The sequence below is a fragment of the Thunnus maccoyii genome, chromosome 15 (genome assembly GCF_910596095.1).
Source record: "Thunnus maccoyii chromosome 15, fThuMac1.1, whole genome shotgun sequence".
Taxonomy (NCBI): domain Eukaryota; kingdom Metazoa; phylum Chordata; class Actinopteri; order Scombriformes; family Scombridae; genus Thunnus; species Thunnus maccoyii.
In genome coordinates this window covers 13,091,819-13,106,008 of record NC_056547.1, presented here as the reverse complement: position 1 = coordinate 13,106,008, position 14,190 = coordinate 13,091,819, and the positions used below count along the sequence as shown (strand labels likewise).

At 40.9% G+C, this 14,190-nt stretch overlaps 1 protein-coding gene across 1 annotated transcript in view; it reads left to right on the top strand.

The window, feature by feature from the left end:
• The window catches only part of efna3a (ephrin-A3a), a 61,863-nt gene extending 50,978 nt beyond the window's left edge, over positions 1 to 10,885 (top strand). Inside the window, exons 3-5 of the mRNA XM_042434628.1 lie at positions 259 to 324; positions 1,947 to 2,024; positions 8,429 to 10,885. Of these exons, the coding sequence (XP_042290562.1) occupies positions 259 to 324; positions 1,947 to 2,024; positions 8,429 to 8,547 (263 nt within the window). The 3' untranslated portion in view covers positions 8,548 to 10,885. The remainder of the gene's footprint in view (positions 1 to 258; positions 325 to 1,946; positions 2,025 to 8,428) is intronic.
• Positions 10,886 to 14,190: the final 3,305 nt, after the last annotated feature.

The window sequence follows — 14,190 nt, the reverse complement described above, 5'->3', positions numbered from 1 at the left end:
AAACACTGGCCCTGGTTTATTGCAGTGGATAAGAAAGCACATCCAATATTTTGATCTGAAATTATAATGAGGAGCTTCTCTTCAGCTGCTGTCACCCACATGTATTGACGCTGTGGGTGTTGTTAATAGATTCTGGAAGTTCAGCTGCAGAGAGTCGCTTTATTGCAGCGCTGCAGTTTACACAGCTGATTGTTGAGGGTTTTTTATGGCCTGCAGAGGGCACAAGGTTGACATGTGTGTGTTTTCTCTCCATTTTAGCCACACCCACCCACCACCACGGCCACAGCTGCCTGAGACTGAGAGTCTACGTCTGCTGCTCCACCGGTGAGACTTGACCCCTCTGTCTGTCTTGTCTTTCTGTGTCGGTTTCTCTCCACTTTCCTCTCCCCTCCTATCTCTTTGTATCTCCCAAACACACAAACACAGAAACAAAGAGGCAGAGAGAGAGAAAAACTAAGATCTGACAGTCTCGTCTGAGAGAGAGGCTTTTCTGCCTCGCGCTGTCTTGGCGAGGTTTTGATGATGGCGTCTTTTCCCTCGAAGCAGCGCTTTGAGGGTGATGGCTTAATGTTATCCTCTGTCTCAGTGTTATTGCAGTAATGCTCTATCTCTCTCTCTCTCTGTAAATGACATGCTCTCGTGAAGCTGTACAAAAGATGTAAAAGAAAAAAAAAACAGTTTCAGCTGTAAAATCCAGCTCTTTCTACCCTGCTTCTCGCTTTCTGTCACTCTCCATCCCTCTCTCCTCCAGCCCTCTTGACCATCTACACCCCCCACACCCCTCACTGTCTCACTATCTCTTCTTCTCTCTTCCTGACTCTCTGATGCCTGCTGCTCTGTATAGTGTGTGTGTTATTTTTACCCTGGTAGCCTGCTCTCTCTCCTGCAGACCTTTGATCAGGGAGCCCAGTGCTGAAAGCCTCCCCCTCTCCTCTAACCTTGTCAGCACTAATGCATCCCACACTCAGGCCAGTGTCAGCCCCTGTGTACACATCACCTTAACACCCCCCCCCCCCCCCCTCCATCCCAGTGTCACGGCTAATCTATTGATGTGTCTACCACGCCTCCGTTTGCTCCTGTGTGTGTGTGTGTGTTTGTGAGCATTTGAGCATGTTTGTGTGTGGGTCTGCACATGGTAGTATTTCAGCTGTAAATTTTTTTCACGTGTGTATGTGTGTGAGCATGAATGACTATGTGTGCGTTGGTGCATTTTGTCAGTTTACAATCCGCGCAACCTTTACTCAGCAAGGTCATTTTAACAGCTTGCTATCAAAAACGCAGTAGATTTCTGCTGCCTCCAGATCCTACTCATTCTCTCTGCGTGTCTCACACTTTAACTCTTAACAAGACTTTCAGATGAGAAAGAAATGTAAGTATTTATGACATATGCTGTATATCTGCGGGGAGTTGCAAATTAATTACTGTCAGCTTCTACTGTATGATAATTCTCAGTAAATGCTATTTCATCCTCCTACTGTAACTGTGCATCAGAATCAGAGGCTGACATAGACACACGCATTTAGTTGAAAAAATAGCCGAAAATACACAGAGATGTATACACTTGCAAATCACAACGCCCACACATCATTCATTCATGGATAATTTGGCAGCGCAGACTAAATGTAATGCCGCGTCTAGACAAACAGCGAATGCAATAATGTTTTCTTGTCCACCGGTTCCAAATACCTTTAATCTTCACATGGAAGTCTGGTTTCATTTCTTCATGCTTTCTCAGTGGCTAGTGTACACTAACTGCTATAACTGTATACAATTTAATGGTGCCTAAAATGCATATTTTACTCATTGTTGTCGTTTTAATGGGTTGTTTTCTCTTTTTGTCTCTCTTTCTTCGTCTTTCTCCCCCCCCCCCCCCCCCCCCCCCCGCTTCTCATTTTTCCCTCTTCCTCTCTATCTTTGTCATTGTGTATATGTGGTGTGTTTCTCAGTCTCCCAGGCAGATGATGACTCCAGTCAGACGTCTCCCGACTACACAGTCAGGCCAAACATCAAAATACACAACATTGGTGAGTGACTGTGCTTCTGTCTCTGAGCTGCTGCAAATGAACGCCAGCCAGTTGCCAGATGCTGGTCAATATTTGGCTGTGGCCACAAAGTTTGATTTGTGTACCAATCATTGTGGAATGGAAACAACCATTTGTTAGGTTTTTATTCTATGGTTGGCAAAAGAAAATCCACAGGCCATAGCTGGTTGATGAGTAAAGCGTTTATTTTCTTCCTCTTGAGAATTGTGCAATATGGGCAACACTATGAACACAACAATGTCAGTGATTCAGCAGTATTCACGTGTACTTATATTCAGGATGTGATTTGTGATGTTTTTGAAACGTTTTTATTCATGAAAACAGAACCACAGTGGTCCTATGGGACTATGGAGCCTATTAGGCTATTTCTTGCAGCTGTTAAGTAACATTTATAAAATAATTATAAACTTTAATAAGACAATTACAAAATTTGAACTTGAGCACTTCATTTGCAGGAATATTTTAATCCATTTTTTCAAAATTTTGATTCATCAAGTAGTACGATATTTTATTGGCCCAGATACTGGCCTTGTTACGGCCATAACACCACCAATCCACAGTGACAATATGAATTCAGCATTTCCTCTATTAGTTACTGTACATTCATTCAGTCATGGTGGCCCACTGACACTCTTTTTAGTGCCACAGAAATCCCTGGCCTCATGTTACCTTACATAAAAGTGATTCCAATTAGTTTCTTGCAGTGCGGTATACAGATTTTAAATTTGGGAATAAGAGCACTAGTGTTGCATCGGTACTTAAGTTGAAGTATTGGAATCTGTGTCAGCAGAGAAAAAATTGGATTGGTGCATCCCTACTCAGACATTATGGCTACATTCATATTACATGCTGATTTGGCTCAAATCTGATTTTTTTCCTACAAGTGACTCAGAGCTGATTTTCTCACGGAAGTGTGAACAAACCAAATCTGATTTTGTTCATATCAGATCTGGGCCACTTGCATATATGGTCCTAGATCTGACTCATATCTGATGTCTGGCTGTGTGGCCGCTGTCAGCACGGCCAGATCGGTCAGATCGGAATTCATGTGATTTTTTTTTGACATCTCACCTCTCTGCACATGCGCATATCGCCTGTCGTTATCATTCATTGTTGGCACCTCACAGCCCAGTAAAACTAAACAAAAAGGAAAGCAACAACAGTAACAGGGCTCAATGGAGATATGAAGAAGTTTCAAATTTGTTGGACATGTATGGAAAGGCTTCTGTTCAAGCTGGAAGGAACTTATACCGAATGCTAGCACAGCCATGTCATCCCTGTTTATGAACTGACCGTTGCATAAATGACGTTATTGTTGTTGTCCTGAATGCATGCGGCTCACATTTCAGTTAAATATGTGAATGTGTGGCAGTTTAGGACCTCAGCAGTGTTCACACCAGAGCCGGATACATGTCACTACCAATATGAATGTGAACCATTAACACAAAAAGACAGGATCTGACTCAAAAAGGCCCGTAATGTGCACATAGCTTTAGACTTTTAATGGCAGGAAGAACACAGGTTTTACTAATAACAATAACAATGGCTCTATTCCATTCAGGTGTCTCAGTAAACCAAGCAAGTGAGCCAGCATGCACAAAACAAAGGCCCTTAAACCTGCATGCGTATATGGAATGCCGCCATGATTTTCCTTTTCCTGCTATGACATGTAAAAAAGTTGAGAAAAAGGTCTTTCTGACATCTGGGGAAAACCGGTTGTAAACAAGCCAGTTAAACCAGATTATCTAAACCACTTAACTTGAATGTTAGATTGAATATGAGCACACCTAAAATGTTGGTAATACTATATATACAGATGCAGATACTATACAATAGAGCAAGTCAAAGAAGCAGGAATTTGATCTGTAAACTTTGATGAATGTTTATAACAGACAGTTTGGGTTATATGTGTACCGTCCACCTCAGTTCATATCTTTCAAATAAATCTTCACATTGTTTTGTTGCCCCATCTGGGCTTTGAGCAATGCTTCCACTCTCCCAGAGTGCAGCGATTAACCAAAACTATGGCCAAAACAATGAAAGTAAGACCCAAGTAGAAAAAAAGTTACTTTTTTCTTTAATAATTAATATGTATATTCTTTAAATTGTCAATGCTACCTCAAACCAGAGATACAGACTTCTACATCTACTTTTTCCTCTGCTATAAATCCACAAGGTCAGTGGAGGTCTTGTAAGGAATGAAAGGTCCATGTTTACCTAAGGAGAAAGCATGTCAGCGAGCGAGTCAATTGTGCAGCTGAGTGGTTACATAAACCCTCTATTTTTCTTTTCTCTTTCTCCATCTCCATCTCAAACAAAAGCCTCTTGCCGGGAATCATTTAGTATGCTTGTTTCTGGGAGCCGTAGGCAGTCTGTGACGAGGGCTAAGAGAGTGTGACCTGCCTGAGATGGAAACTGACACCAGCAGAGACAGAGTGAAAAGAGCTCTTGAGCCATCAGCAACGAGTACCTTCAGAGAGAGAGAGAGAAAGAGAGAGAGAGAGAGAGAGAGAGAGAGAGAAGGCGGAAAAGAGAGAGACAGAGGGGGAGAGAAGGAGGCAGGGGGGAGGCTGGCAAAAGGTAGAGGGAGAGACGAAATGAGATAGAGAAAGTCGGGAGAGATAAAAGATAGGAAGGAGGCAGCGAAAGAGAAAGGCAGCAGGAGAAAGAGAGAGAATGCCTGATGGAAAGAGGGACAGATAAGGCAGAGAGAGAGAGAGAGAGAGAGAGAGACAGGCAGGAAAAGAGATAAAAACCAGAGTGGGGGCAGAGAAAGGGGGGTGCAGAGAGAAGGGGCAGAGGAAAGAAGAAAAGCTCAGTGGTGGGCGAATTGCTCAGCAGTAACTCAGACTCGAGCTTACGTAGAATTTAATATAAAAAAAACACACACTGGCAGGAAATCACTTTATTATTGGCTTCGCTTTGACGTCACATCTTCTTGCACTAACATGGTTTTTTGGTTTAATACTATTTATGTATTACGTTTCATTGTTTTGGTATAATAAGATTATACTCATGTTGATTGCTGAGATCCGGGAATGAAGCAACACAAAACACGAGCAGTTACATGATCACACACTTTTAACCCCAGGTTAGAGAAACTCCCATGGAAAAGAAAATGAAGGTGAAGCTTTCTTGTGCAATGAGGGATTTTTACCAACATTGCAGGTTTGCTCTCTTTTGATTTTTACCTCAAAATAATCAAGTTTTGATAACGTGTCTAACCCGGGGCCCATTTCACACTCATTTAACATGTTTTACTAATTAAAACAGTATGACTCGCAAGTGTACCCACAATTTGTGAGAAACAGTCATTGGTTAAAAAAGACGCTGCCACAGTTACACACAGTCTGCGAATAACTGGTGCTCGCCAATCATTTTTGTGAAACGGGCCGCCGCCGGCTTGTTTATAACCTTTGTGATCATCTGACCACGCGTGTTTCTTGCCTCATTAGACTTTAATGTAGCGATATCAAAGCGTTCCTAAAACTCAGCAATTACTTAGGTGAGTTCACTACATGAACAGGAACTACGCAAACAAGACCCAAGCTATTATAAACTGAAATCATCTGTGAATTGACTGGATTCACATTGTTCAAAATGTTTTTTGTTTGAACCCCTTGAAACACACCATGTTCTTCTTGTAGCTGTATATTTGAGTTATGAATAGCTGAAATTATTTATGGAAGAGCATCTTATAGCAAACTACTTATTTCCACAAATGTGCTACAGTGCAAGAATTCAATTCAATTCTGCTTCATTCTTGAATTAATCATAACATTCTTGGTTCTTGCAGCAAATCTCAGCAAACTCTGTGCATTCTTGCCCTTAAACGCTTTCCTCCTTTATTGAGTGTTTGCAGCAGCGGTGGAGGAATAAAGGCTAGAAACAGATCATTTTAAGAGGCATCAATAGACACTGGCGGCCTTGATTCATCTGTTCCAAGTATCTTGTTATGTGCAGATATTCTCAACAACAAAGACCACCAATAGACTCCATAAACAGTACACTCTGTACACTCGGTGACCAGAGGATGTTTCTGGTTCAGCAACATTTCAGATCACCTTTTGTGCTGATAACGCTTTGTAGTACAGTAGCATCTTAACAATGGGCACATAGCCTTCCAGTATTAAAGCTAACATTGTCAATGGTCTGCTTTAAGAGCACAAAGACATCAGTGTTTCGTACAATTACCCAAGGTTGAAGCCATTCTACGACAATTCTTTCACTGTGACTAAGAACATTCTCTTCTCTACTACTAGTATTAATAGACAGAGTGTAAGTCAGTTGAAAACACTTTTACACCTCCCCCACTGACCCGTAGAGCACGATGGGTCCATCGTCTCATGTTGTTTACGCCTCACTGTGAGTCTGCCATCGTTGTGGCTAAGTTGGCACAAGGATTTATCAGACCAGACAACCTTTTTCCACTCATCGACAGTCTCAAGCTGATGTTTCTTATCTCACTGTAAATGCCTTGGGCAGTTTACCATGGACTGGAGAGCTACCCTGCACGCTCGTCTGTTGTTATACCTCATACAGACACGACTGCACCAGATTGTGTGCTCTGAAATTGATTGCTGTATCCCACAATTGTACTGTGATGTTAGATGTCGTACTGTGGACCTTTGATAACTTGTTATGGCCTGAGGCACAAGACGTCCCCCACATTCATCTTCCAAGGGCAGCCTCCCTAAATAGCAAGGGTTTTGAAGAGTTGCATGTGGTGCACTTTTGTGAGTGTCAAAACTCCTGGAACCCACAAAAAAGTTAGATCATGTGAATTGAATACATTTAAATGCAAAGCAACTGTGCAAAGGGAGTTGTTGCTGCATGTACTTGTTTATGTAAAAGTAATGTAGCACCCACTTCTTCTGCAGAGGCAGCTAGTCCCCTTTTCTGGTCACTGAGTGTACAAACCGGATGGTATGAAGGCCCTGTTGTGACCTGTGGGCTCTACCTGAGGCGATGCTGGTTTATATTCTCCCTCCTGCTTTCACTGACTGTTTTCTGTTTCAATTCATGCTGGTGCCTGGCGGTGTGATTGTCAGTGTTGTGTGTCATCCTCGCAGACAGATGTCTTGTGTTCACTAAGAACAACTCTGACGTGGGCAAGAGTCACTACCAGGATAAACCAGAGTGGTCGGATAGTTTACTCTCAGACAGAGAGCAAAAACAAAATTCCGTACATTCATCAGACATCACCTGTCATGTGTTTGTTGTCTTTATCTGATATCTCATCATCTCCCTTGTTCTTACTTGTAGCCAGTTACTGCCTCCATTATATTTATCAAACTCCAGACCTGGCTTTAATGTCACCGTGAAACAGTATTTTGATGAGATCTCACTTCTTAATTTGATACATTTTCACATTGGAACAGATCTGAGAAAGGCATTTTGTATTGAGCTGAGACTGACAGAAGTAAGAGTAATGGGATTTTAATAGACAAACAAGATTTTTGTCAGTTTTGGGGCACAATTTGTAAAATAAATATATCCCATCTTGTATCAACACATTTTCAGTACATTTTCATGTCTCCAGTGTGATTTTAAGTTGTTAAACTCAAATTTCTTAATGACAAAATGTACCATCAGTGTGTCACATCTCAAGGCTTAAAACCTCCGTCTCTTCACCTACATTTCACTTTTATGTCTGATGTGACTGACGTCAGTAAGAAATTGCAGCTTTCTTCTGCACTTAGTTTGATTACTTACTAGAAAAAAAGGTGTTTTTCTGACACCTCATTGCAGCTAACTCAGGTTGCTCTAAAATCTGTGATGGATGTGTAAGCAACAGAGCTCTGTTTGGTTCCTTTTGCTTTACTTTGGCATGTCATAACCCTCTAGATATAATGGGAAACATTATGTCGAGACGGCGCGTAATGACTCAGTGTAATCCACTTTTTACTGAATATTACAAAATGTGTTCTCCTAGCTCTTTCTCCATCTTTCCCCTCCAGCTAATGTTCTGTTGTGTCTAATCAATGACAAGGCCATAGTAATTTGGTTTGATTGAAATCCCTCTAGGATAAAAACATCATTAGTGTGAAAATAGGAATACGTGAAAAAAAAAAAAAAAAGAAAAACAGATCAGAAACAAAAGTGCTTTTAATTTTCTATCCCACGGGGGAAATGGCCATATGTAGCAGTGCTGATGATAATTGGTGGTTTGTTGATAATTGCATCATGTCTCTTTCTCTGCATATGTTAAAGCACAATTTGCATGAATCACACATTGTCTGTAGATTGATGAATAAATAATGTAGTACAGTAATGGTTTGTTTCCTTCTGTCTCACATATGCACACACTGTCTCTCTCGCTGTTTCTCACGTTATCTCTTTTCTCACTTTCTCATATTTTCTCTCTCTGTGCCTTTTCTCTACAGACGAATTTAACCCCGAAGTTCCCAAACTGGAGAAAAGCGTCAGTGGCAGCAGCCCCTCACGTGACCGCCTTCTTCTCACAGTGGCCATGCTGCTTATGTCTGCTGTCCTTTTGTCCTAGCGACTGTCACCGTGAGTGACACTTCATGCATAGCTGGACCGCCTTGTCCAAAGGGCTTTGTATCCACCAACCGCAAGTTTTTGATGTGAAAGTTTGCAGAAACACAGTAGAAGTGCAACAGAACCACAATCAAAAGGGACACAGAAGAAAAAAATCCTTCAACTTTACTTACTGAACTTTGGGAAAAAAAAAAAAAAAAAAAGGAGAGGCCTTTTTGCTGTCATGATTACACCGGTGTATTTTGACACTCCATGTGTTTTTGGACATCATTATCATATGAATACCACAGCATTTCATACAGGTGTGTTCGCCACAACATGGAGACCACAACCACAACCTATATTCAAAATCAGACTTCTGTGCTGCTGTCGTGCCTGGCAGCCAACAGGCGAGTGAGGAAGTGAACTAGTAATGAGTCGGATGTAGACTACACATTCTTACTTATTGTAGCATGGATATCAAATCACCTGAGGAGTTTAAGCTGCATCTTAGGTTTTTGTAACTTTAAGCTTTGAAGAAGACAGCAAACATAACAGGAGTGGACTTCGCAGTGGATTTTAAGGCCTTGGACCACGGACCAAGTATGCTCATGGATTAAACTCAACTTTGATGTAGTAAAGAGCAAGCTGGACTCTGGAACTGTACTGATCTTACCTGAGCTATACAGGATATTTATGTAATCAGTCAGTGATGAGAACTGCTGCCGTTGTCCTGGACATTGAGGAATGTTTTCACGTCGTAGTGAGGGAGCTGCCGGTAATAGGAGCCCAAGGTGTTTCTTAAGAAAAGGGAGAGACTTTGTGAGGATATCCACGGGCCTTTCAAGAATCCATTTTCTCCAGACATCAAAAATACCCCTGGCTTTGTGATAGGTACAGATGCAAAGCCTGCGTTTCTTAGAGGATAGCGAGTGCCCTCTTAGAACTAGTCCTTTGTCTGCATTTCTTGCCTTCACACTGTAACAACCCTAGAAAAATACAGACCCAGGACTAGTGATTTGATGGCACTTAGACGTGGTAGATGTGTGTTTTGTTCCGATGCATTTACCTTAAGCACTTGGCGTAGATTTTCCGGATGTCAAACCTTTCTCCTCACAGCAATCAGCAGAGTCATTCAGAGTAACACTAATTTACAATTCTTAGAACCTCTCTCAGCAGCGAGTTCCCTTTTAATCCCAGACAACCCTGTCTATTCCTTTTCCACTTCAGAGGTTCCCAGCCAATCAGTGCTGATGGCCATTACAGCAGTCAAGAGTCACCATGGAAACGACCCCATACAGTCGCCAGAGTGCGGCAGGTGCCTGAGGAGAATTTGTGCTTTGAGTCTCAAAGTAACGCTGCCGCCATTTTGTTAAAAAAAAAAAAAAAAAACAACACAACATGTGTGAATGTGCAAATAAAGAGAAGTTCACTTTTTTTATATTGTTATACAGGACAACGTAGGCTGGCATTAATCAGATTACAATGTTGTGCTTTTTTAATTTATTTACTTTTCAAATGTATTTATTTTAACATTAAAGTATATTATTTATCTACCTAATTTATTAGTGTGCATTTGTAGGCCTTTGCTCAATAAGCTATTGTGCCATTTTTTATCATTTTTTTTAAACAGTGGAATTTTTACTGCAGCATTTGCTTGTGTAGATAAATAGTCAGATGTAATTCAGCCTGACAAAAGGGGACGGCTATTGGTTATGACTAATCAGTAGGGACATACACTCAGTAACCCTACTGTCATGTAACAGATACTGCTAACCAGATCATGTTGCTGAAGAGCATGTCATAAACCAACTGTGAATGCACAGACAGAGCTGATGTTGATGGAAGGGCAGCATTCCTCAATTGCTGTGCTTGCGAAACGTAGGAGTCTGCATTGTAATGTATATTTATAATACATGCCGGTTATGGAATGTTCGTGCACAAGCGTGTGTGAGCGTGCGTGCGAGCGAGAGGCTCTATCTGCCTGCTTTCCTGCGTGCGTGCGTGCATGCGTGCATGCGTGCGTGCGCGCGCGTGTGTCTGTGCGTGTGTGGGAGCGAGCAAGAGTCCAAAAACATATGTGTGCACAATTTGTGTGCGTATGTATGTAGAATGTGTTTGTCCGCGCTTTCGAGTATGTGGCACTTAGAAATTTCGTACCCGTTAAGGAGTCGTTTGTAGGATCTGAATATGCAAGTGTGTATGAGAGAATGTGCTCTTCTGTAATGTTAATTACGGGGTTTGGGAAGCGGGCGAAAAGCATTTACTAATGTTGAAGACAACCACGAGAAAATGTGTTTACCTTTGACAAGAATGAATTTAAAAAGAAAAAAAAACTGTAAATTGAACCAAGAATGATTAAAACAATGCCAATTAAAATCTTTTTGCAAATTTACTTTTGTGTACTTATTTGAAGGTACATGACAAACTGATTTTACAGAAATAACAATGCAGCTGTCTTCTCTCTGCCTCCGTCTGCCCTTTCTTTATCTTAACAGTGACTCCTTCACCTTCACTCAGCCTGCACTCACTTCTGTTTGTTTTTCTTGAGCACTACTTGAAGGCAATGCTCTCCCTCTTTCTCTCACACTCCACTTTTAGATATGTTGCTTGCAAGCAGACATGTAAACAGACAGTACTCATGCTGCACATACTCTTGGTGTAAAACTATCACTCTTTCTCACACGGCCCATCCTTACAGCGCCTCGCTTAGGTTTCACAAACACTTCTTCTGCCATAAAACATAATGACAGCGTGGAGGGAAAGTCACGGCTCCACATCTCCTGCTCTATCCATTTTCTTTTTCTCCAAAAAAAAAAAAACCACCTGCAAGCCATTCATGTCTGCACAAATCTGTCTCCCTCCGTCACTCTCTATTCCCTTTACCCCTGTCAGCTTCTTTCTAATCTTCGTACGCAGAACAGAAAGAAGCTGACAATGGGGAGGGACACATGTCTTAGATGCACTAATGTCCATGTCAAAAGGGACAGAGGGGGCAGATAAGATTTTGTCTTTGATGTCACACATCAGGGCTGAAATCAGATGAAAGAGAAAGAAGTAGAGCAGATTCTGCTGTCGGCTTGTGCTCCTCACTTCAGACCTGGGTCAAAGAGTATTTGTAATTGATTGTGTGTGTGTGTGTGTGTGTGTGTGTGTGTGTGTGTGTGTGTGTGTGTAGTGGGATACTGCCAAGAAATTTTCAAAGTTAATTTAATATAGTTTACTTGACATAACGTGAGTCATACTTAACCGAGCAGGTTACAATGAAGTGATCACGTCTATTAATGTCTGTTTCACAGCTGTTTGACTAAGCTGTGAGGCTCCTGCTTCTGATTCTCTCTGACATTTTTGCATTTAGCTGACAGACTGATAATTGCTGAATATTACAGTAGGTCTTGGCTTACAGTCCTTATAGGTTTGGACTTGCACATAAACGTTTCAGTGTTTTGACACCGGGGAACAGGGGAAGGGTTTTAGCTTCTGCTCCGGGGCCTGAGTTGACAACTTAAACCATCATTTTTTGCAGAAAATCAGCCTGCTTCAGTTTTGGCAGCGAGGATGTGCCTGGTTAGGAATGTAAAGGAATTAACACTGTCATATTTACACCTTAAATTCCTGTCTGGAAAAGCTTATGTTTTGCCTGTGCCTAAACGAAACATTAATTGATCTGCTTACTATTCAAATGAGAGGATCAGGAGTGTTGCCAGTGGATTAAAGATGCCTACCTTCCCCTGAGCAACTGACACAGAGCCTCACATTTCTGCTGTGAAATAGATATCTAACAAGTGCTCTGTCCAGAGTCTAACTAAGGAAGACATTCCATTAGCAAAGGGAGATGACCTCTTCTCCGTTTGAAGGCATATTATCGTTTTCTGAATCATTTACTGTGAGATAAGCCATCTGTAGCATGGGCAGGCCTGTGCCGTCTAGAAGAATTCCCCTGACAAGCTGCACCGTCTGGCCCAAACAATGAAACAGATGCCTCCTCCTCAGAGAACTTGTTATAGCTCAGGACATCAATGAGACAATCACCAAGACTAGCGCTGCCTTCAAGTGCTCCTTGGAAACTTCTATTTCAAGTTTGGGAGTCATAAAAATGAGTTGTGGCTCATTCAAATTCTTCAGACCAGAAAATTATTTAATTGACCAAAAGTTTTTGTTTTTTGTTTTTTTTTGGGGGGGGGGTTATTTTAGGAATCATGCTGCACAAGAAAGAAATCTGGCAGGCGCTTTTGTCTAAACATTTTCTCTCCATATTCACATACACTCAGGTTGCTCAAAGATTTTGACATGTGAGGAGGAGGAACCTAGAATTGAACCTCCAACTCTGCAGTTAATGGCCAACCTGAGCTACATCTTTGCAGAAAATGTGCTGTAATCACTATAGGCATAGTGATGACTTTATTGCCAGAATTTGTGTGACAACTACATATTTCACAGAACGAACATGAAAACATATCCCAATGCCAGCTACAGTATTTACCCAAAAATGCTATTCACATCACAGTCCACTTTCTTTGATGCTCAGCATGAAAACATGTCCTATTGGTGATATTTATTTTTCTTCAAAAGCCTTTCAATCATCAATCCAAGCCTTTGTTTTTCTCGTGTTCAGTATGCCATTCACTGCCTGTATTTGTGCACATATTTACCCTTTTATATTTTCCTCACTTTTTTTTGCATTTCAGCAACCCCCCTCTTTTTTTAAAATATGTGTGTGTGTAACAAGCGAGTTTACAGTTTCATGTGTGTCAAATGCACTTATCCTTGCTACATATTCAAGCCAAAAATAGGATGACACGCAGCACATCTCTGCCAGCTGACATGTTGGCAAACAGCAGATATTATGTGGAAAATTTCACTCATATCAGTGTGTAACCAACTAAACTACTTTCCACCCATAGGTGTCGCCAAAGCTTTCTTTTACCCTGTGTTTCTGATATTAAGACTCGTCAGTGAGCTGCATACAGGACATCTGAAAAAACATTGTGCAACAGATTTCCTGGAAGTATGTCAACATATAAGATAAAGCTTGAATTCATAAAACAAACAATGCCTATAATGACAATACTGGGTTGGTTTATGTATTATGTGGTCTGTGTAGGCCGAATAGATTTTGCTATCTCATCTAAGCAGATCTAAATTATGGGTTAAGCTGCTGCTTGAGTTCAGTATGACTAAATACTGAACTCAAGCAGCTGTTCACTATGACTAAAAAAAAACATAAGAAAAATAAATCTGATTTTAATAAGGCCATCAAAAGCCACACAGGGCAAAATAAAAATAACTTCAGAGAATATTGTCTCTTATGTAACTGTTCAAAGGATGAGCTGACCTGCAGTACGAAACATTTTTCTCAACCCTTCAGGATTATATTAGGTCAGAGCTGATGGCTGCATTAGAATATTATTTCTGTTTTTCATGAAAAAATCTAAGTTTGTTTTTGTCTTAATCTTTACACACTTCTTTCTCTTTTAATACTGGCCACAGACAGAATGTTCTTTTTATAGTTCACATGTAATTATGTAATTCTGTCAGAACAGCGCACCATACGGTACTGTCTGAATTTAAAAGCTCTATAAAACAATTCAATTTTGTTAGTTTAATAGAAAATGTCATTACCTTACTTAACATTATTATTATAGTAAAAAAAACAACAACACAA